Genomic DNA, 24292 nt, shown 5'->3' on the forward strand with positions numbered 1-24292 from the left:
GGAAATTAATAAAGTCAACAAGTTCTGCATGCGTACAGGAAGCAGCGCCAATGCAGTCATCGATGTAGCGAAGGAAAAGTGGGGGACAGATACCAGAATAGGCACGGAACATAGATTGTTCCACAAACCCAACAAAAAGGCAGGCATAGCTGGGACCCATACGGGTGCCCATAGCTACACCTTTAGTTTGGAGGAAGTGGGAGGAGCCAAAGGAGAAATTATTAAGAGTAAGGACTAATTCCGCTAGACGGAGCAGAGTGGTGGTAGAGGGGAACTGATTAGGTCTGGAATCCAAAAAGAAGCTTAGAGCTTTGAGACCTTCCTGATGGGGGATGGAAGTATATAGGGACTGGACATCCATGGTGAAAATAAAGCGGTGGGGGCCAGGGAACTTAAAATCATCGAAACGTTTAAGAGCGTGAGAAGTGTCACGAACATAGGTCGGAAGGGATTGAACAAGGGGGGATAAAACCGTGTCGAGGTATGCAGAAACGAGTTCGGTGGGGCAGGAGCAAGCTGAGACAATAGGTCGGCCAGGACACGCATGTTTGTGGATCTTGGGTAGGAGGTAGAAACGGGAAGTGCGAGGTGTGGGAACTATAAGGTTGGTAGCAGTGGATGGGAGATCCCCTGAGCGGATAAAGTCGGCGATGGTGTGGGAGACAATGGCCTGGTGCTCCTTAGTGGGGTCACGATCGAGGGGTAAATAAGAAGAGGTATCCGCGAGTTGTCGCTGTGCCTCGGCAAGGTAGAGGTCAGTACGCCAGACTACAACAGCACCCCCCTTATCGGCGGGTTTAATAATAAGGTTAGGATTAGTGCAGAGGGAGTGGAGAGCAGAGCATTCCGAAGGAGTGAGGTTGGAATGGGGACAAGGTGCGGTGAAGTCGAGACGGTTGATGCCTGCCGGCAGTTAGCAATAAAGAGATCCAGAGCGGGGTGTCCATGAAGAAGAGGAGGGTTGAAGACGGGAGAAGGGGTCATCGGTGGGGGTGGAAGAGTCCTTGCCGAAGAAGTAGGCTCGGAGACGGAGACGGCGGAAGAAAAGTTCCGCATCATGGCGAACACGGAACTCGCTGAGGTGTGGGCGAAGGGGGACAAAGGTGAGGCCCTTACTGAGAACAGAGCGTTCTGCCTCCGACAGTTGAAGGTCGGAGGGGATGGTAAAGACCCGGCATGGATGAAAGCTGGGATCAGAGGAGGGAGGGGGGAGGCTGAGGGTGTCAATGGAGAGGGGAGGGTTGGGGTGAGGGGAAGATGGAGCCTCTGAGGACCCAGGAGTTGACGGTGGGATCTGAGGAAGACGGGGCTGCGGCGTGGTGGTGGGGGAAGGGGAGACGGGAGTCACAACAGCAGCACTTAAAGACCCGGCCTGGAGTTCAAGGCTGGAGTCGCAGTTGGTGGTTGCGCAATTGCTGTGAAGGTGTCCATGGTCGTTGCTGGAGTCCGGGTTTTGAATATGCCCTGAGGTGTTGGAGCCGGCGATATCAATGGCAGGGGCCACAATCTGAAGTTCATGCCCGCTAGTTTCATGGCCAGCAGGCTCTGGAGTCCGTAGATGTAGGATCTTGCGATCTTTGCCTAACATGACAAAGTCAAAAAAACGGCGATTGCAGGCGTGAATCCGACGGAGGATGAAATAACGGGTAGGACCATTACAGACGGCGAAGAAAGTGTCCCGAAGGTGTGGAAGGGTCGGGGTAGGGACACCAAGTACCTCCTCATGGCGGAGAGAGTCGCTTTCAGAGCTTGACGGGAGAAGCGGCGAGAGGTAGAGTCAATAAAATGTGAGTACCTGGGATCCTCAGAAGGTCCAAATTGAGAGGCTTGGAAACGAATCCTAAAGCCAACTGGAGTAAGTTGGCAACGGAGGCACGTTCCAAGAAAGGATATATGGCTGTGATAGCGAGTCTGAGTCAAAGTGTGGTCGAAAAGTTGAAGAGCCGAAGAAATTACAGATGGGGAGCAGTGAGAGATGGTTTCACTGAACTCCCGTCTATTATTCTATTATTTAAACATTTTATTGCATCATTGCCTGCCTGTGAGAATGAATGACTATGGAAATAATGGCTGTGCTGCCCGTTGGTTAAATATGTAGCTGTAAAGAATGTTTGTTCAGTTCCTAGAAGTAGGATTACTTGACTTAAAATTAAAAGTCCCATTCAACAACTGGCACCAACCAGTCTTCAAAGGGACACCAATAAAGATGCATACACGATGTAGGGGGTGATCAAATCGAGCTTTTTTGTTGAACAGTATGCACAAGTGAGGTAGGATTATCAGTGATCATCAGCGCTGCGTACCCAGCTGAGATAGAATGGTAAAATAGACCATACATGCCTCTCTTTACCTGCATTAGGTTTAAAGCTTAGTGAATTTATTTTATGATACTTCGCAGGCTCATAAGAGATCAAGAGAGAGGAATTGTACTCTTCTTGTGGAAGGTCCAACATCCCAGATTATATCATGAATATGCTCAATATTTGGCTCTGGAATACAGTACATGAAAACACCAGTTTCACCTACAACAGGGAAATTCACTTCCATACAGTTAAAATCAGAAAAAAAGCATCTCTCACGAATGCCCTGGCCCCTACTAAAGTTCCATGAATTCTCTGGGATAGTTACCTTCAACAAACAGTACAAACAAGACAAATTTCAGAATCATACAGCATAAAAGGCTGTCTTTTGGCCCACTACATGTGTATCAAGCATCAAGGACCCACCCATTCTAACTTTACACTGCTCTCATTACTTCTTCTCTTATCCCAATTAACTCTTCATGTCAACCCTTACCTCACCAATTCTCCTGAAACCCACTTGCACTAGGGACAATTTACAATAGGCATTAACCTACCAAACTTGCACATCTTTGGCATGTGCAAGGAAACTGGTCCACCTGAGGGAAAGCTATATAATCACAGGCAAACCTTGCAGGTCAGGATTAAACTTAAGTTTATGCAACATCATTCCTTAACTTACAAAGTGGATAAATTCTGGGAAAACCTTAAGCAAAATTCTCATATATCAGAAAAACTTGGTACAGTGTATTAAATGCATAAAAAGCATTTTTCGGTTCATTATATTAGAAAATCACTTTACAAATTGCAGACACATCTAAAAGGAATCAGTGATGATACAACAAAAAATTGCAAATGAAATGGGTGTGAAGGCACACACTGTGCACTGCTCCTCAATGGGAATCAGTTGTCAGAAGTGAAGATGCAATATTCATTCCGTGCAGTATTTTCTACTGCAAAATGCATCAAGTAAAAAATTATTGCATTCAAGTGCTTATAAAACATACAGTATAACTAGGTTAACTTTTATGCAATTTTGCTGAGTAATCTTGGGTCAGGATAATAGTTAATGGACACTAAGTAATAGAGCTGGAAGCATGAGGAAATTGTCGTAATATGTTAGAAGCAGATAATCCTGGTAACAAATTGACAGGTTGGTTAATTTCTGTACAACCAGTCGGCAACTGGCGTAGGTAAGTAGGTCATCATGTGCAATCTAATCCACCAGTAAGCATCCATTGGTTTATAACGAGTGTATGGATATTTAGAAGTTAGTGCATCAGTGATGGCATTAATAACTGAAGACATGTCTTTCGAACTGCTGGTACAGAAAGACTTCATTGCCAATGTCTGTCGATCAATATATCCTTTCCCATAATCTTCTTGAACAACTCTATCCGTTTCATCCCATAGTCTGTGAGCTATGTTTTCAATACGATCACGAGTAAGGATGTTGGTAGCAGCTATACAGTTCCCTGGCTCAATTATGCTGACATTAACACCCCAACGTCGCTGCTCATAACGCAGACAGTCTGAGAATGCTTCCATTCCATAATTTGAAATACAATAGGCAGACTGGCCAGAGATTCCAACGCGTCCAAACATGCTGGTGACATTCACAACACGGCCTGCAAAATAAATTCAAAGTCAAATTCAAAAAGGAGAATTAATTGTACAGACTATAAATTTTTGATTTTTTTTCTACAGTTAAACTATTAAATTCTTTCAAAGACTTAGTATCATAGATTTATTCTGAATTTTATTACAGAATCACAAACATATTATCGAGAAGTACCCATTTCACTCACAGAATTTCACAAAAATATTATTGAAAAAAATGTACAAAATATATCTGAATATTTCATATTACCCCAAAGCTTTCATTATTATTGTTCATCATTATTAACTGGTTTCTAGTCTCTGCTTTGTTCATCCTTGTTTGTGAGGATTGTTGGTGTTCAATGACCATCACTAATCGAGGTAGCCATGAACCATTACTTTGGACGGTTGAAGTCCTGAGATATTTCCTCAGGTTGAGAATAGAAGGGCAAGGACACTCTCCTAGCTTGTGTCTTGAATTTATTTATTTTGTTTATGTAGAGATACAGCATGGTCACAGGCTCTTCTGGCCCAACAAGCCTGTGCCAGCCAAATACACTCATGTGACCAAACCTACTTACCCGGACGTTTTTGGAATGTGGGAGGAAACCAGAGCACCTGGCAGAAACCCACATGTTCATGGGGAGAATGTACAAACTCCTTACAGAAATTGATCCCAGATAGGGTTAAGCTAACCATTATGCTGTAATGCTGTCCTAATGGTTTAAATGCTTTGGCTAGGCGGGAGGTGAGTCTCTTGCCATAGGTTACCCAGGCTTAGGCTTGGCATTGTGGCCACAGTAAATTCAGCTCAATTTTGCATTCGCGGCAAATCACATTCCACACTACAGAGTGCTGACATGGGAGTAAATGATGGTACCCTTTTAAAAGTCAAGGGGAAATACCTTGACAATCCCTTGCTGGGGAAAGCCATTGCATAGTACCTGTGCAAGTACTTTGCAGCCATGCCTGAACATTGTCCAAGTATTGACTACATGCAAGCATGTAATGTTCCAAATGGAGTTAATTCTTGAACAATTGTTACACTATTACTAATCCAAGACCTCCTAAAATTACTTATAACTTCCTTATTTATTTTTAAGGTACATCTCGGAATTTATACCTTTGCAATATATTTAAATATATTATTTACCATTTTTGGTTAGTTGGTTCACATCTTGCCTTTCAGAAATCTGTTCTGATTTATGGACGAACTCTTTTCGCTTTGCTGTTGGATCTTATGCAATGATCTCTATTCTCAAGATACTCACCCATATTTAGTTCATCTACTAGCTCTTCAGCCCTTTATTAGCCTACTAATACATGGCTTAATGAGATATTCTCACCTCACTAATCTTATTCTGGAGTAATTTCTTTCATATCTTTCTCACATTTTAAAGTCAGTAACATGCCTCAGTGATGTATTTTTTAACCATGGAACGCTAATCCCATTGATTTTAGTTACTCTCCTTTTTTCCTCTGTCAATCCCTTTCCACGGGACATATTGCAGACTATTCACTGCCTATCCAGAAATATCCTTGATGTGTGTGATTTATTAGGCCATTTCAGAGTCATTACAATGTTAATTGCATTGCATTGCTATGAGTCTGGTGTCAGACAAGTAAAGACAGCAGGTTTTCTTGCAGAATATATTTGTGTGAACTGGTAAACCAAATAGATTTTTACCACAATGGATTCATGGTCACCATTAATGCCACATATTTTTGAATTCCAGATTTCTAATTATTGAAGGTACTTAATTCAAAATCTCTCTCTACTTTAATGGGATAAGAACTCATGTTTTCATGACTCTCGTTTGAAGGACGTTGGAGATAATGAAGCTTGCCACAAAGAATTACACTCAGTGGCCACTTTACTGGTTACAGGAGTAGAACCTGGTGTGCTGTACATTTAGAAGGGCTCTTCTGCACACCGCTGTTGTAACACGTAGCTATTTGAGTTACTGGTGCCTTCCTGTCAGGTTGAATCAGTCTGGCTTTCTTCTCTGATCTCTCCCATTAACAAGCTGTTTTTGCCCACAGAACTTCTGCTCACTGGATTTTTTTTCTGTCTTTCACAGTATTCTCGGTAAACTCTAGACCATTGTGCATGAAAAGTCCAGGAAATCAGCAGTTTCTGAGATACACAAACCACCCCATCTGACAGCAACAATCATTCCATGGCCAAAGTCACTTAGATCACATTTCTTCCCCATTCTGATGTTTGGTCTGAATCAAACAAAACTTTCTTTACCATGTCTGCGTGCTTTTATTCATTGAGTTGTAGCCACATGATTGGCTGATTAGATATTTGCAGTAATGTACAGGTGTACCTAATGAAGTAGTCACTCAGTCTGAGTCATTTTTGATTGGAAAGTTGATGACTGTGGTTTCAAACTAAGAGTGATGGCACCTTTAATGTCCTTTCATGTCTTCTGACAACAGTTCCCCTTATTGTTTGACACTGTAGTCTTTGCTATATCCTTTATCACAATGTTTTTGAATGGAGTACATAATGTGCAACTGCCTCTAGGCATCTGCAAATCTTTACCAAAACAAACCTAATAAGAATGAAAGGACAAGCTCAACACTTTTGATTTCATTGCATGGAACGCAAACACTACTTGCCCATACATGTCAATACCAGTGAGGCAAGAAATGTGCTATGTGACTTAAATCCACACTCAATGCCTTTGTGCAGACATTTTTTTTGTTCATTGAAAAAAAGGCAGATTTAGTGATTCATAGTGAATTATATAACTAGATTAGATTAGATTATGAGGACACGCAGTCCTCTTTTATTGTCATTTAGTAATGCATGCATTAAGAAATAATACAATGTTCCTCCAGAATGATATCACAGAAACACAAGACAAACCAAGACTAAAAAAACTGACAAAAACCACATAATTATAACATATAGTTAGAACAGTGCAAAGCAATACCGTAATTTGATAAAGAACAGACCATGGGCACGGTAAAAAAAAGTTTCAAAGTCTGTTGAAAGTCCCATCATCTCATGCAGACGGTAGAAGGAAGAAAAACTCTCCCTGCCATGAACCTCCAGCACCGCAAACTTGCTGATGCAGCATCCTGGAAGCAACCGACCACAGCCGACTCTTGAGTCCGTCCGAAAACTTCGAGCCTCCGACACCGAGCACCGAGCACCATCCATGCCGAGTGCTTCGACCCCGGCCCCGGCAACAGGCAATAGGCAAAGCCGAGGATTTGGGGCCTTCCCCCTCCAGAGATTCTCGATCGCACAGTAGCAATGGCAGCGAAGCAGGCATTTCAGAAGTTTCTCCAGATGTTCCTCCGTGCTTCTCACATCCGTCTCCATCAAATCAGGATTGTGCACTGTACCTACTTACAGATACGATATCATTTCGGAGCAGCCGCGCGTGCTGCGTCGCGCCACCATCTTCTCCTCCTCCTCCAGTATAGAATACTACAGTATGGGGTTTAGAAGTAATAAATACCACAAGACATAGTAGCATGGGACTTCCGCCTGTAGCTCAATGGAGTAACACATAAATTTTGTGGCTGCCTTTAATTCCTCCTTTTCCCTAGTCTAATCCTTGAATTATTCAACTTTTATTTTTTGGATCTTGGAGGGAAATAGTGGTCATTATGTCGTATCCTTTAAAAAGTAGAAAACAGCCTTTTGAACCCAGCAATGGAAAGGGAAAAACTTCGAAAGAAAGATCAGAAGATATGCCTGTCTGGGCTGAGCGTTTGGAACGTGTGTTGATGGGTCTCAATAACAAAATGGACAATAACACTTCTGAGTTGAAGTCGTTCCGACAGAGTTTACAGACTATTGAGGAAAATATTCTTTCCTTGAATACTGAGTTTAAAGAATCGAAACGTCAGATTGTGGATATTTCAACCCGATTGGAACAGGCTCAACGCAAAATTATCGATTTAAAGGCAAAGTCTCGTCGGGATAACATTCGTATTCTGGGTCTTCAGGAAGGCTCCGAAAATGGGAATTTATTGGATTATTTTGCCAATCTGTTTCAATCTCTGTTCCTGGATATTCTATCTCAGCCTCCTGATATTGAAAGAGCTCACAGAATTTTCACTTTGTTAGATAAAGCTCGACCAATTTTAGTCAACTTTCTTTGCTTTAAAGTTAAAGACCAAATCATAAAATGTGCAAGAAAACAGAAAGTTTTTAAACTTAACGGTTCCAAGATCCGTTTTTATGAAGGTTATCCACAGGAAGTTATGGAACAATGGATCAAATTCATATTGGTCATGAAGATCGCTCACGGAAAAAGACTTTTTCCATCCTTGAGATATCCAGTGAGACTAAAGTTATTTCCTAAAGATTCTACCCCTCGTGTCTTCTTGGATCCCCAAGCGGCATCGGACTTTGTCAATTCTATTGTGGAATCGGCTGATGTATGAAGGGTAATAGAGTTTCTGAATAATTTTCTGAAAGAACACAGGTTTTGAAGATTTCGGTATGCTGAGGATATCTTTTGATTGATGGATTACTTAAAGAAGAGGTGATTGCCGATTGCATCGCCTCTGATCTGGGCCGACAATTACGTGCTAGGTGGCACCTAATTAATTAGCATGTTTACTTCAGCTTTTTTCTTAAAGATGTGCTGTGTGCCTCCCGGCTACCGCTGCATTCTCCGCGAATCGGTACAGTATATGTCCGGGGCCCGGGTGTTGGGATGGTGAGACACGGGGGTGTCATCTCATCGTCAATCAGGGCAGGGAGCTCATCTTCTCCTATGACTGCCCACCTCAATGTCAAAGGTCGAGGTTCGTCGTCTGCTGTGGTTGATGTGGAAGGCTTGCTTGACTGCTGAGCCTCGCGCATTTTTCTATCATACAGTTATTTGTAAGCACGCAAACTATCCTGCAAATATCCCCTACACCTACGTACCCTTTCGAAATTAAAGTCATACTTCATCATTGCAGCGAAAATCTCACGCAGTTGCTTCACTTTCTGCATTCTGCTTCGATTGTTATCATTTCCTCTTCCAATTGCATCAGCTCTTCATCCATCAGTTCTTGGTCATGGGATGCCAAAACCTCTTCAACATCATCTTCATCAACTTCCACAAGCCAAACTCACTTTGTCCTTGCTTCGTTCACCACGATCGAAACGCTTAATTATGTCTAGTTTTCTGCTAAGTGTAACACCCTTACTCTTTCAGGCTTTTTCAACACCTTAGAACTCATCTTGCTAACGGCTGCTCAATGCAACGTGTTAAAGCAATGCCGTTCCCAATCCGAGGGAGAGCGGCCGCTCGGGGCGCGCGCTGCCTTTTATCGCGTGCTGATTTTTTATTGCGCGCTGCCTTTCTTCATAACAGTGAAAACACCTTCTGAAAGCGAAAACAGGGTACTAATGCAGGTCTTTCGTAACAGTGAGGTTTCATAAAGCGAACGTTCGAAAAGTGGGGGACACCTGTATAAACATTTTTTTTCTTTGCTGGGCTTTCTTATCTTACGGTTACGTATTTTCTTTGTAAGGGGGAGGGGGGAATTGGGAGAAAAAACTTTTAATCATTATTTAAATTGAGCGGCACGCGGAATTCCGATCTTATGTTTCTTTTCTTGGGGATGCATTCCGGCTTTTTCTCTCTTTTGCCAGATTTCCTTCTTTGGGGATGGTGGGAGGTTTGGGGGTATTTTTGTATTTTGGGGTTTATTGTGGGTTTTTTGTTTCCACACACACCTTTTGTATTTTTTCCCATTATGGAGTTCCGGAGCATGCGTGTTTTCTGTTTGGTTATATTCATCACTGCCATCTTTGATTAGCCCGCGATGGTATGTGTGTATTGTCGTGTTTAAGAATAATATCCAATGGTACTTAAACAGATAAACATTATTAGTTGGAATGTACGCGGTTGGAATCACCCTATTAAGCGAAGGAAGACTTTTAAAGTTATTAATCGATTCCAGCCCGATATAATTTTTGCTCAAGAAACGCATATCAGAACAGGCGATCAAAATAGATTTTTTAAAACATGGAAGGGCCTTCAATACCATGCTACTTGTCAAAATAAAACAAAGGGAGTATCTATTTTTATTAAATCTAATATTTATTCAAGAAGACATTGTTTCAGATAATAATGGTAGATTTTTAATTATTACAGGAACAACTTGTAATAGAAAAATTGTCCTGGTTAATCTATACGGACCTAATGTAGATGATCCTTCTTTTTTTAAAAATGTATTTGGTTTATTACCAGGCTTAAATGAATATATGCTGCTGACGGGCGGTGACTTCAACTGCTGTTTCAACCAATCAGCAGCTTCCGAGTCATTCCACAACACTTATTAATTCCTTTTTAATTGATTATGGTTTCATAGGAATCTGGAGAAATTTACATCCTAATGACAGAGATTATTCTTTTTATTCACATGTTCATAATAAATATTCGAGAATTGATTATTTTATAGCTGATTTCCAATTTTTGTCCAAAGTCCAGAAATGTGAATATGATGCTATTGCAGTCTCGGATCATGCGCCTTTAAGCTTAACTTTTGGGTTAAATGATGTTAGTAATGTAAACTTGCCTTGGCGCTTTCCAGAAAATTTATTACAAAGTTCAGACTTTGTTAAATTTATAGAGAGTCAGATAAAAGATTTCTTTCTTTTTAATAATACGGGAGATGTCTCGAAATTGATTATATGGGATACACTCAAAGCATATTTGTGAGGTCAGATAATATCTTATTTGGCTAAACTCAAGAAACAGACAAAAATTGAGTTAGATAGAATTTCCAAACTAATTAAAGATCTGGATAATACTTATGCATTTTTTCCTAATGTTGATTTATTTAAACAAAGGGTTGAACTTCAATCACAATATAATTTACTATTAACTTATCCAATTGAAAGAAATTTGCTTAAATTAAAAAGTCAATTTTATATGTTTGGAGATAAAAGTAACAAGCTATTAGCATCTCAACTTAAAGCAGTTAGAGCTAAAAGACAAATTTTAAAAATTCGTAAGGGAGATGGTAGTTTAGCTTGTAATTATGAAGATATTAATAAAATTTTTCAAAACTACTACAGTGAACTCTAAATCTCAGTTTCCAGCTGACCCTTCTAATATGTATGCCTTTTTACAAAAGTTTGTTTTTCCTGGAATATCTGTTGAAGATCAGCAAATTCTTGAGGCTCCTTTTACTGATAGAGAAATTCAGAAAGCTATTCTTTCAATGCAATCTGGTAAAGCTCCTGGATTGGATGGTTTTACCGTAGGATTTTATAAAAAAATTTGAACATTTGCCTACTCCTTATATGTTGAAAATGCTTAAAGATTCTTTTCTGTTAGGAGAGTTACCTTCCACATTTTATGAAGCTTCTATTTATTTAATTCTTAAGAAGGATAAAGACCCTACTGATTGTGCTTCATATAGACCTATTTCATTATTAAATGTTGATGCCAAAATTCTTTCAAAAATAATGGCTAATCGGATGGAGAATATACCAGCTAAAATTATTTCTCAGGATCAAACGGGTTTTATAAAAGGCCATTATTCTTTTTCTATCACTCGGAGATTGTTGATTATTATATACTCATCCCTCTCTAAGACTCCCCAATGTGTTGTTTCTCTAGATGCTGAAAAGGCATTCGATAGAGCTGAATGGAAATAACTATTTAAAGTTTTAGAGAAATTTAGCTGTGGTACTAATTTTAATAAATGGATCAGATTGATATATAAAAGCACTATTGCCACTGTTATCGCTAATAACTGTAGATCCCCCTTTTTCCAACTTTCCCAGGGTACCAGACAAGGATGTCTGTTAAGTCCTCTGTTATTTAACTTGATGTTGGAACCCTTGGCTATTGCACTTTGTGGAGCTAAAAATATTCAAGGAATTTCTATAAATGGGACTATTCATAAGATCTCCCTTTATGCGGATGATCTTTTGGTTTATGTTTCGAATCCCGAAGAATCTATTCCTAGCTTTTTGAAATTATTAAATGAATTTGGATTGTTTTCAGGAAATAAGTTAAACCTGCATAAAAGTGAATTATTTCCTTTAAATGATTCTGCTTCTAGATATGATGACGTTCCTCTAAAAGTTACAGATTCTTTTAAATATTTAGGTATTATCATCACTAAAAATTATGGAGACCTTTATAGAGCTAATTTAGTTCCCTTAGTGGATTTTATGAAGCAATTTTTTTTTTGATGGAATCCACTTACACTTTCATTAGTAGGTCAAATTCATGCAGTTAAAATGATGATTTTACCAAAATTTTTATATGTATTTGAAAACATTCCTATTTTTCTAACTAAGAAGTTTTTTGATCAGGTTGTCTCTATTATTTCATCTTTTGTTTGGAATAATAAAAGACCAAGAATTGGAAAATGTAATTTACAAAAATTAAAAAAGGATGGAGGTCTTACTTTGCCTAATTTAAGAATGTATTCTTGGGCGGTTAATATACATTATGCGTGTTCTTGGTTATATTGGACCGATAAAAAGGAACGACCATCATGGGTTGATTTGGAATTGAAAATTGTGAAATAATTTCATTTAACTTCGTTATTAGGAGCTCCTTTACCTGTACAATTAGCCAAAATTTCTGTTCTAAATATAAATCCTATGATTAATCAATCATTACGAATCCGGTACCAGTTTCGTAAGTTTCGTAATCTTAAAAAATTTAACCTTTTTAGTTTAATTTATCAAAACTATTTATTTAAACCTTCACTTAGTGATCCTACCTTTTCTCCTTGGAGGAATAAAGGAATTTTTTCCTTTATGGACTTGTTTCAAGAAGGTCAATTGATGTCCTTTGAGAAATTAGTAACTGAATACTCTCTCTCATATTCACATTTTTTGCAATATCTTCAGGTCAGTCATTTCTTACAAGAATATTTAAGTAATTTTCCATATATACAAGACTCTGACCTGTTAGACATTATTTTAAAAATGAACCCTTTAGTGAAAGGTTTTATTGGGAAAATTTATAATTTACTATTACAACAGGATAATTATCCTTTACTTAAGATTAAACAAGATTGGGAAAAAGAGCTTAATATGACCTTGATAACAGAGGATTGGTTGCAAATTTTGAAGCTGGTTAACTCTTCTTTGATTTGTGCCAGTCATTCTCAAATTCAATTTAAAATTGTACATCGTTATTATTTGACAAAGGAGAGATTGTCTAAAATATTTCCTAATGTAAATAGTCAGTGAGATAGATGCAAAACTGAGATAGCTACATTGACACATATGTTTTGGTCGTGTTCTGTATTGAAACAATTTTGGAAATCTGTTTTTTCTACAATTTCTAAAGCTTTAAAAATCGATTTACAACCTAATAAATTGACAGTTTTGTTTGGTATAATTCCTCAACATATTCACGGTATTTCTATATCTGACCAATACGTAATTGCATTTTTTGTCACATTATTGGCTAGAAGGGCTATTTTATTAAAATGGAAAGATGCCTCTGCTCCCACTTTGATACAATGGTTCTCTCAGGTGATGTTATGTCTTAGTTTGGAAAAAGTTAGAAGTCGAACTTTTGATCCTAGATTTGACTTCGAGAAGAGGTGGGGTTCTTTTGCCCGTTATTATCATTTGACTTGAGTTAATAAGGATGGTCCTTTTCTGATGCTTGGGTATATGGATTTGGTTGGAGGTTTGATGTCTTTTTTTTATAATGGAAGCTTGTATGGCACATAGCTCCGGGTTTGTGCTCCAAATGTTTTTTTTTTCCCCTTTTTTGTTAGTTATTAGGGGTTTTCTCTGTTTTAGTTGGTAGGGGTTCTTTTTTTCTTTCTTTCCTTTTTCCATAAAAAAAAGCTTTAACATTTTGTTTTTTGATTATTATTGATATACTGTTCAGCCTGGTTGATAGTTTAACTCTTATTCTACATATGGATATGTTGTCTTGATTATTTTGATGTATTTTTCTCTGTTGTTGATTTTCAATAATAATTAATAAAAAGATTTAAAAAGACATAGTAGCATAATTAGCCCATTCAACCCATTGAATCTGCTCTGCCATTTGATCACGGCTGATACAATTTCCAGACACATCAGTATTACATACATATGTACCACACAAGTTATCTGAGTTTCCAGATTGCTTTGTCACATGAATACTGGATGTCAGCTGCATGGGTGAAAAAGTTCCTGTCTGTTAGATGGGCTGTCAGATGACTCATTGGCCATTCAAATCTGCTCCAGGTTTAGAATCTCAGAAGCCACTGCACAGCAACCCAGTTTGTAAGCCAAATCGTTCAGCCAACAACCAGAAGTACTGGAGAAACAGCCAGTACTTCTCATCCGGTTGGAAGGTGACTGGATCATGGGAGTCCCACTGATTCGGTGAACTTCCTGTACTTCAATGGGCAGCATTCTCATTCAGGGCAATAGACTCTACCAATATTTTTCCAGCGCACTTAGATAGCCGGGGCCTCAGAATGAAAGGGAAAGGGAAAAAAAATAGGGCACCTGCCTCAGTCTGGCACAGAAAGATAGCAGGATTGTTTGGAGAAAGTGTGATGGTGTTCTGGGTGAAGGGAAGGCACCAAATTAATGCCAACATTTTGATGATCATTAATGAAGTTGATTGAAACCAACTTACGCTTGCTGCTGCAACAAGTCCGTTACTTCACCTGTGGGCCGTGACAAGAAGGAACAAGGTATGCTGTAGGAGGCAACAGTGCTTAAGTACAGAGGTCACCAGAGCAAGCAAGGCTGCACAGCTGGCTTTCCACAGACACAACTATGACCGAGTGTTGCAAAGCTCATCATGGCCTCCTTTACTGCCATGATGAGGCCACAGTCAAGTTGGAAGAACAACTCCTTATATTCCCTCTGGGTAGCCTCTAACATGATGGCAGGAACATCGATGTCTTGAACTTCCCATTATTGCTTCCCCTCCTCTCCTTCACCATTCCCCATTCCTGTTTCCCTTTTACACCTTCTTACCTGCCCATCACCTCCCTCTGTGCTCCTCCCCCTTCCCTTTCTTCCATGGCCTTTTGTCCTCTCGAATCAGACCCCTCCATCTCCAGCCCTTTATCTCTTTCACCAATCAACTTCCCAGCTCTTTACCTCATCCCTCTCCCCCTCATCCCTTTCCCCTCCACCTATCACCTACCACCTTGTAAGTCTTCCTTTTACCCCCACCCCCCCACACCTTCTTAGTCTGACTCCTTCCCCCTTCCTTTCCAGACCTGATGAAGGGTCTCGGCCCAAAATGTCAACTGTTTACTCTCTTCCATAGATGCTGCCTGGCCTGCTGAGTTGGTCCAGTATTGTGTGTGTCTGTTGCTTTGGATTTAAAGCATCTGTAGGTTTTCTTTTGTTCATCATGTTTTACCTTTATACTGATTTTTGGACAAATATAAGAAACATTTTTTTCAAATGGAGTGGGGCATTTTTTTTTCTAATAGAGAAAAAGACGCTGGAGTTTTGTTCACAGATATAGTATTCACAGATATCAACCTGCATTGATAGCAAAACAAAGTACAGAAAGTAAAATCAGATATAAATACCAAATCGGAGAGGGCTTCTTCAATCAATACTCAGTTAAATTCTTAATTCAAAACTGTGCAAGTTCATGCAAGTCCATTAGTTGATATTGATCTATGATTTAAAACACAGTTTTACTCACCCTTCGCTCGCCGGATAAGGGGAAGGAAGGCCTTAGTTACTCGGATGGTTCCCCATATGTTGACATCTGCAACTTCCTTGTAATGTGCCATACTTGTAAATTCCACCTCGCCAAAAGTGGAAATGCCAGCATTGTTCACCACGCCCCAAAGTCCTGAATAAAGGGCACAACATATTCAATCAGTACAGTACAGATATATAAATTCATCAAGCATCATATCACCCTCTGTGTCAGGTACAATGGATTAAAAGCTGCTAGTTGACCTATAGTTTGAAACTCTCTATTCAAAAGTTTTCTGGACAAGCAAAATACTAATCTGATTATCACCATTTCCTGACCAAATAAAAATTACATCTCTGCTTGCTTTTTGAATTCTAGTTATTACAGCAACCATGGATTCCACTTTTTTTTAGGCCTTTCAACCAAAGATTTATACTGAAATTAGAAGAGGACCATGACAAAGGAAAACCATTGAGCTAGTGCTGAATCATGAATAGCAACAATGATTATGATGCTCCTTAGTGGTATTTACCTTCCTTCACAACCAATAAGATTCGCATCTTTCCCAGAATATATGATACAACTAGTACAAAATGATGAATCTCACAAAGTATCTGTATGTCTGTGCTTCATTGCACATTACAACAAAAAGAAACTGGATTACTTCAATTGCACTAGATTCAGCTTATTCCATTACACCATTACCGTGCCATGGCTTCCACAATAACAATTACCCTATTTTTGTAAGGTAATATAATGAGGATAGGATGCTTTAGCATCTGTACTCATGATATCCAGCATCTTTTATTAAGGAATTAAGGTAACGGGCACCAGCAAATTCAAGGTTATCCCTGCTTACTGAATAAAGATGTTCCACAAAGTGGTCACCTAATTTGCATTTAGTTTCTCAAACACGAAGGAGAGAGCACCGCATACGGTACACAAGGAAGTGAAATACAATTACTGCTACACCTGGAATACCTTTGTCAGTCCCTGAGTGCTGATAATCACAGAAGCAAACAAACAAGTGTTGCATTGCTTGCAGTTACATGAGAAGGTGTTACAATAAAGTGAATGGCAGGTGGGAACAGAAGAGCAAACCAGGGGGACATAAAGGGGAAGGCCCCTTTATAATGCTGAAAAGAGAAGGGAAGTAGTGCCTGGTGGTGAAATTGCTTTGAAGACAGTGGAGAGAACGATGCATTAAGTGCGATGTGCTGGTGGGGTGGAAATTAAGGACAAGAGAACTCTTTCCTTGCTCGAAACATGGACTGTTGCGTTCCCCTCATTGGTGCTGACTAACCCACTCATTTACTCCAGCTTCCAGCATTTTCAAACCCTTGTGCCTCCTGAAGTATAATCAAGACCACTGTGGGAGTCTGTGGGTTTATATTGGCTGTTTGCAGTTAGCCCTATCCTCCAAAGTGGAAACAGATGTAGAAGAAAGTCAGAGATGGACAATGTAAAAGTGACAACAGGGCTGAAATTGGCAGCAAAATTAATAAAAGGCGTGAGCTCTCTTTAAGTGCAGAAGAGCTGAGGAAGAGGACCAGCATAGGACTGAAAATAATATCACATATCACACAATAGGCTTGGGTCTATTAGAGTTCCTCACAAAAAGTCTTTAGAGCTTCCTCTTATTGCTTTAAGATCTAATTTCAAACTTCACCATGCTGGAATTTGTGATATATGGTGGACATTTATCTATCCTACTCCACATGTCAACCAAAAAAAGACTAGGTTCTAACAAAGCAATAGGAAAATAGGAAATTAGTGAAGATGAAATCAGTGAGATTCATCAACCCAAGATGAATCCCATTGAAGTCAAGAGAATTATTCCATAACAGATTAACATTCAATGCTCTCAGCCATTTCTTGATGGCAGAGACAACCAAATTGGCTGGAGATTGGCTTCCATTTAGAATAGCAGCAAACTGAAGTGCTTGTACTTAACAAAAGCATGCACTAGTGTATGTTAGTGCACAAGGTTGCAACTTTTACTTATTTAAATAAAAAGAAAGACAAAATAAACCTATGGTTTCTTTTCTCGATAAGCCTGGTTTAAAAACTAAACATGAACATGCCCCAGTACAAATTATATTCACTTGCTGCAATCTTATCACATTTAGAACTTAGATGAAATCCAACCAATGAGTTTATCAGAATAATTTCTGATGCCTTTGATTACAAAAAGTCCTACACAAAATATATTCAGTTAAACCTAATCAAGGACAAGTACACATTACAAAACCACTGATAATGTTAAAATTAATTAGCAATTTTGTTCAGCTAATATCAAAAGGCATCTGCAGTGAAAAATGAAGAGGTAATCTATTAGGATTCACTTATTTGCATTGGTTTTTTTGAGAAAAGCACTGCTTTTGATGCACATTGGTGATAACAAAAAAAAACTGCTGTTACTGATACTTGCACAGGTCATTTATCATTTAGCTGCACTGTCAGGCTACCCATGTCTTTCGTGGTTCACAGTAAAACCACATGCAGGGTGAATGCTTTTCTAGATATCACAGATTGCTGCATATTCTGAAAAAAATTATTCAAAACTGTCCAATAAAATCTGGTTTTCACAGATCAATTTTTCATCTGCTCACGTCAGAAAGTTAAAGTAGGATGAAGAACGGAAAATCCTACAAAAATGTAGTGGATATGGCCCTCATCCATCACGGGTAAAGCCCTCCAAACCTTTGAGCACATCTACATGAAATGCTGTCACAGGAAAGTAGCACCCATCATCAGAGACCCCTCACCTCCACCATCTGGGACATGATCTTTTCCACTGCTGCTATCAGAAAGAGGATGCAACAGCCTCAGGACCCACACCGCCAGGTTCAGGAACAGTTACCACCCCTCAACCATCAGGCTCTTGAACCAAAGGGGATAACTCCACTTGCCCCATCATTGAAATTTTCCCACAGCCAGTGGACTCACTTTCAAGGACTCTTCATCTCATGTTCTTGATACATATTGCTTATTTATCATTATTAGTATTATTATTTATTCTTTTTGAATTTGCACAGTTTGTTGCCTTCTGCACTTTGGGTGAACACCCAAGTTGGGCAGCGTTTCATTGATTTGGTTATTATTATAGATTTATTGAGTGTGGTGATAACAAGAAAAGGAATCTCAGGGTTGTATGTGGTGAAAATTTATGCAATCTGATAATAAAATTTACTTTGAACTTTGAAGAAACTTAAAAAAAAGGCCCCTTCATCTCCACAAATCATTTTTATTACGGCATATCAGCATTTCACTGTCCCGATCAATAGTGTCTCAACAGAACACACTGGAAATGCCCAACAAGTAAGGCAGCATCTGTGCAGAAGCAAGGTTAACATAAGGATTTCAGATTGTTGATATTTCATCAGGATTCTAATGCAAGATTATCAACCCAAAATGTAGCTCTAATTCTTTCTCGTGGTAGCTGCCTGACAAGTATTTCCAGATTTTCTCTTTTTATTCCATTTCCAGTTCTTTTTAAAATCATTTTTGAAAATTAAGTATTGTTTTATGTTAACAAACAGAATAACTTTAAGGACATTTTGTTAAATTATCTGGCTGATAGAACACAATCCAATGTAGAACCCAGAGCATACCTTTCTCCGGATCCCTCAAATGTCTCCTTACAAATTCCACCGCCTGTAGCACTTCCTCATCCGAGCATACGTTCATTTGAAGAACCTTTAGACGCTCACATTTCTTCTCCTCAAGTAGTTGAGCACCTTCGCCATTTTTATCCTTCCAAAGAAAAATACAATTACACTACATTTTTAAAAACCAAGTCAAAATTAAAACCATTTGTCCCCAGAGGGTATATATAGCACAAGGAGTAGCATTAAACAGAATGATTCCACATAGAGAGAGATATAAAGGGATTGGCTTTATTTGTCACAGGTACATTGAAACATACAGTGAGATGTGTTGTTTGCGTCAACGACCAACACAGACCAAGGATTTGTTGGGAACAGCCAGTAAGTGTTGCCACGCTTCCAGTGCCAACATGGCACGCCCACAATTACTAACCCTTGCGTCTATGGAATGTGGGAGGAAATCAGAGCACCTAGAGGAAACCCATGCGGTCATGAGAAGAACGCCCGAACTCCTTACAGACGGCAGCAGGAATTGAATCCTAATTGCTGGCGCTGTATAGCATTGCACGAACCATCATCCTGTATTACCCAACATGGTCCAGGACAGCAGTGGAATGTGATATCTCTTCTCAGGGATGCCAAGGTAAAAACAGTGGAAGCAAACAGTTCAGCACGGATACTTCCTGTGGACTGCCAGACCACACTCTCACCGATCCTTGCTAAAAAGCACACAGGTACAACAGACGGGTGAACATTAAAGGATTGGGCTTGGCTACACAGCTCTCGCGTTACTGAAAGAGATCACCAGAGGAAGGCAGTGCCAGAGAAGTAACAAACTTTACAGAATTTATACCCTATGTTTTTGTGTTCATTTCAAAATGATAGGGTGATACAGTCACACAGAAAATGCCCATTTCTCTCATTTTCACTATGTCCACTTCTATAGATGTGCGGTGAAAAGTGGTATGGGAACAGCAATGCCTTTGAGCAGAAATTCCTACAAAAAGTAGTGGATTCAGCCCAGTACATCACAGGAAAAGCCTTCCCAACCACTGAGCACATCTACATGAAACATTGCCACAGAAATACAGCATCCATCATCAAAGATTCTCACAGCCCAGGCCATGCACTTTTCTCGCTGCTGCCATCAGGCAAAAGGTACAACTGCCTCAGGACTCACGCCACCAGGTTCAAGAACAGTTACTACCCCTCAACCATCAGGCTCTTGAACACAAGAGGATAACTACACTCATTCTATTTCTGCTGTTCCCACAACCGATTATCTCACTTTTAGGGCTCTTTATCTTGATATTTGTTGCTATTTATTTATACTTGCATTTGCACAGTTTGTTATTCATTGATTCTACTTACAGTTACTGTTCCGTAGATTTGCAAAGTATGCTCACAGGAAAAAGAATCTTGGGGTTGTATGTGGTAATGCGTATGTACTCTGATAATAAATTTTACTTCGAACTTTGAAGCTTTTAAGTTAAAATCTATATTCATTGCAAATACTGCTCAGCTGAGAAACATACTAAAAGTTTGCCTTTAAAAATCACAAACCTGAGCATCTTCTGTTCCTCTCTTTTACATTTTACTGAACATCAATTTGATTTTGGAACAGTATTTTTCCAACCTACACCAGAAAATAATCCATTCCCAGGGCCTTCTAATTAGATATGAACATAATTACCATTTTTCCCCCACTGACATTAGATTTCCTTGCTCTTCTTGTCTTTAAAATGCATCTTCCAACTAAAATAGTACAACAAAGACCTTTCGATTTCAAAATAAATAAGCCTACCAATTTAAAAAATCGCTAGAAACTTCATATTCAATACTGCAATTTTATAAGTTCTGACCCTTTCACAGCTGTAATCTTAATTATAATTGCACTTAATCTTTTGCACAATTACAAAAACTATAAAAACATGACTATGTTGCAAGGACGTGGCTGGGGACAAACCCAAGTGCAGGACACAGATGCTGAGGCAGAGTCATTAGGCGTAGCACCTCCGTGAATGGGGAGCCGATATCCAGGAGACGATGCGAAGCTTAGAACTAACAGTTCTCAGGAATAGGAAACAAGATTTACTCTCACAAGAGTCAACCAACAAACTGGCGAACCTGTGTCGTGACGCCATCGTACTTGTTTCAGTCTCTGATGCAAACCAGGTCTGTCTGTCTGTATCTTGTTTTACGGCGGTTGGCATCCAGCTTAATGGTGCATTACTGCCACCCTCTGCTCCAGAATGTGCACATACATTCTAAATCCCTTCACCCAATCACACACACACACACACACACACACACCTACACTTCACTCTCCCACCTTTGACCATCCTAGTATCCTATTCCTGTTTATTCGTCATATTCTATAAAAAACCCCTGTACCCCTTAAAAACGCTAAAAATACCCGGACTTGTGCTCTCTCACCCATGCCCAGCAACACTTTTAATGTGAATTCCTGCATCCCCAACTCCCTTAATTTATTTCTCATCATCTCTCTCTGTATCCCATACTTCCTGCAACACAGTGCAAACCAGGTGTACCATAATTGAGTAAACTAGCAGCAATTGAAAATCTAATGTCTATAATAGGGCATAATCAGGGAGAAAGGAGCGTTAAAGGGGAACAACCAAACAGAACCATGACAGTACCCCAACCTCAAAGGGAGCCTCCTGGCGATCCCCCAGGCTTGTCTGGACGGTCCTGATGGAAATCCCAGATGACAGAAGGGTCCAGAATATAGGAGCAGGGAACCCAGGAACGTTCCTCCAGGCCGTACCCCTCCCAGTCAACCAGGTACTGGAGACCCCTGCCCCGACGGCGGACATCCAATAACCGCCGGACGGTGTACACCGGATGGTCGTCGATGATCTGGGGGGTGGAGAGGGTTCAGTCGGAGGGCACAAGGGACTTACAGAAACTGGTTTTAACTGGGAGACGTGAAATGTAGGATGGATCCGCATGGACGTAGGTAGTTTGAGCTGGACTGCCGTGGGGTTGAATATGCTCTCAACCTCGAAAGGTCTCAGAAAGCAGGGGGCGAGCTTCTTGGGCTGGTTCCTCAGAGGAATGTCCCTAGATGAGAGCCACACCATCTGCCCAGGTCGATGCTCAGGAGCAGGGGTACGATGGCAGTCAGCAATTTTCTGGTTACGGTTGGTTGAACGAAGCAGGGCCATGCGTGTTTCTTCCCAGATTTTTTGGCACCTGTGTATATGGGCCTGGACTGACGGCAATGCAATCTCCTCTTCCTGGGCAGGAAACAGTGGGGGTTGATAACGCAGAGAGCATTCAAAAGGAGATTTTCCAGTCGCGGTGCTAACCAGAGAGTTATGGGCGTATTCTACCCATGCGAGATGGTTGCTCCAGGTAGGCGGGTTGTTGGCTGTTATACAACGTAACGCCACCTCCAACTCCTGGTTGACCTGCTCCGTTTGCCCGTTGGTCTGTGGGTGAAACCCGGACGATAGGCTAACTGAGGCACCGAGGGCTCAACAAAAAGATCTTCAAACTTGTGAAATGAATTGAGGTCCCCGGTCGGAGACAATATCCGAAGGGATTCCGTGAAGTCGGAAAACGTGGGTGACGAGAAGGTCTGCGGTTTCCTGCGCGGGAGGGAGTTTAGGGAGGGCTACAAAATGCACCGACTTGGAGAAACAGTCCACCACCGTTAGTACGGCAGTGTTTCCACGTGAAGAGGGTAACCTGGTGACGAAATCCAGAGTGATATGTGACCAGGGATGACCAGGGACAGGCAGGGGGCGAAGCAATCCCACAGGTGGCCGATGGGAAGCTTTTCCACGGGCACAGACGGAACATGCAGAGACACAGGAACGGATGTCGGTGTCCATGGAGGGCCACCAGAAATGTCTCTTCAGAAGAGTCAGAGTCCGATCGATTCCGGGATGGCAGGCGAAACAAGAAGTGTGCCCCCACTGGAGAACCTGCGACCGGACAGAATCAGGTACGAAGAGACGATTGGGAGGTCCGATGCCTGGGTCAGGTTGAATCCGTTGGGCCTCTTTGATTCTGGATTCGATCTCCCAGGTGAGGGCAGCCACTACACAGGATGATGGAAGGATGGTCTCGGGTTTGGGAAGGTCCTCCTCGGAAACATACTGATGGGAGAAAGCATCAGGCTTCCCGTTCTTGGACCCCCGGACGACAGGTGAGGGTAAACCTGAACCGGCCAAAGAATAATGCCCAACGGGCCTGGCGAGAATTCAGGCGTTTGGCAGTCTGGATGTATTCAAGGTTCTTATGATCTGTCCAGACGATGAACGGGTGTTCCGCCCCCTCCAACCAGTGTCTCCATTCTTCCAACGCCAGTTTGACCACCAGCAGCTCCCGGTTCCCCATGTCGTAATTTTGTTCAGAGGAAGACAGTCGGTGACAGAAGAAGGCACAGGGATGTAGTTTCATGATCTGGCCCCGAACATTGGGACAGTACCGCTCCCACCCCGGAGTCGGAGGCGTCAACCTCCACAATGAATTGACAGGAGGGGTCCGGTTGAATCAGAACGGGAGCAGACGTGAAGCGCCTCTTTAGTTCCGCGAATGCTGAGTCCGCCTCGGAGTTCCAAAGGAAAGGTGTGGCAGGTGAGGTAAGTCGGGTCAGAGGAGCCGCCACCTGACTGTAGTTTCTGATAAACTGGCGATAGAAGTTCCCAAACCCCAGGAACCGTTGGAGTTGCTTGCGGTCTGTGGGTTTGGGCCACTCCGTCACCGCCCGGATCTTCTCGGGATCAGCTCTCACCTGTCCGCTCTCGATGATATAACCTAGGAAGCTGACCGAGGGGACGTGGAATTCGCACTTCTCCGCCTTTATGAATAACTTATTCTCCCCCAGTCTCTGCAGGACTTGACGGACATGAAGAACGTGTTGCTGGGGACTGCTGGAAAAGATTAGGATGTCATCCAGATAGACAAACACAAAGCGGTTAATAAAGTCTCTTAGTATATCGTTAATCAAGGCTTTAAAGACTGCAGGGACATTGGTGAGGCCAGAAGGCATGACCAAGTACTCGAAGTGGCCTAAGGGGGTATTGAATGCCGTCATCCACTCGTCCCCCTCCCTTATTCGGACCAGATGGCAGGGGCTTCCTAGGTCCAACTTCGAGAAGATGGTGGCTCCGTGAAGTGGTTCGAGCAC

The 24292-nt window shown here is 41.0% G+C and overlaps 1 protein-coding gene across 1 annotated transcript in view; it reads right to left on the bottom strand.

Annotated features, from left to right (window-relative positions):
• Nucleotides 1-2353: 2353 nt before the first annotated feature.
• bdh1 (3-hydroxybutyrate dehydrogenase, type 1) overlaps nucleotides 2354-24292 on the bottom strand; it is a 37960-nt gene continuing 16021 nt past the window's right edge. Inside the window, exons 3-5 of the mRNA XM_063045515.1 lie at nucleotides 19138-19279; nucleotides 15524-15676; nucleotides 2354-3928 (exon numbers count right to left, since the gene is read on the bottom strand). Coding sequence (XP_062901585.1) covers nucleotides 3459-3928; nucleotides 15524-15676; nucleotides 19138-19279 — 765 coding nt within the window. The 3' untranslated portion in view covers nucleotides 2354-3458. The remainder of the gene's footprint in view (nucleotides 3929-15523; nucleotides 15677-19137; nucleotides 19280-24292) is intronic.

Source organism: Mobula hypostoma, chromosome 4, assembly GCF_963921235.1.
Source record: "Mobula hypostoma chromosome 4, sMobHyp1.1, whole genome shotgun sequence".
In the NCBI taxonomy this organism is placed as follows: Eukaryota; Metazoa; Chordata; class Chondrichthyes; order Myliobatiformes; family Myliobatidae; genus Mobula; species Mobula hypostoma.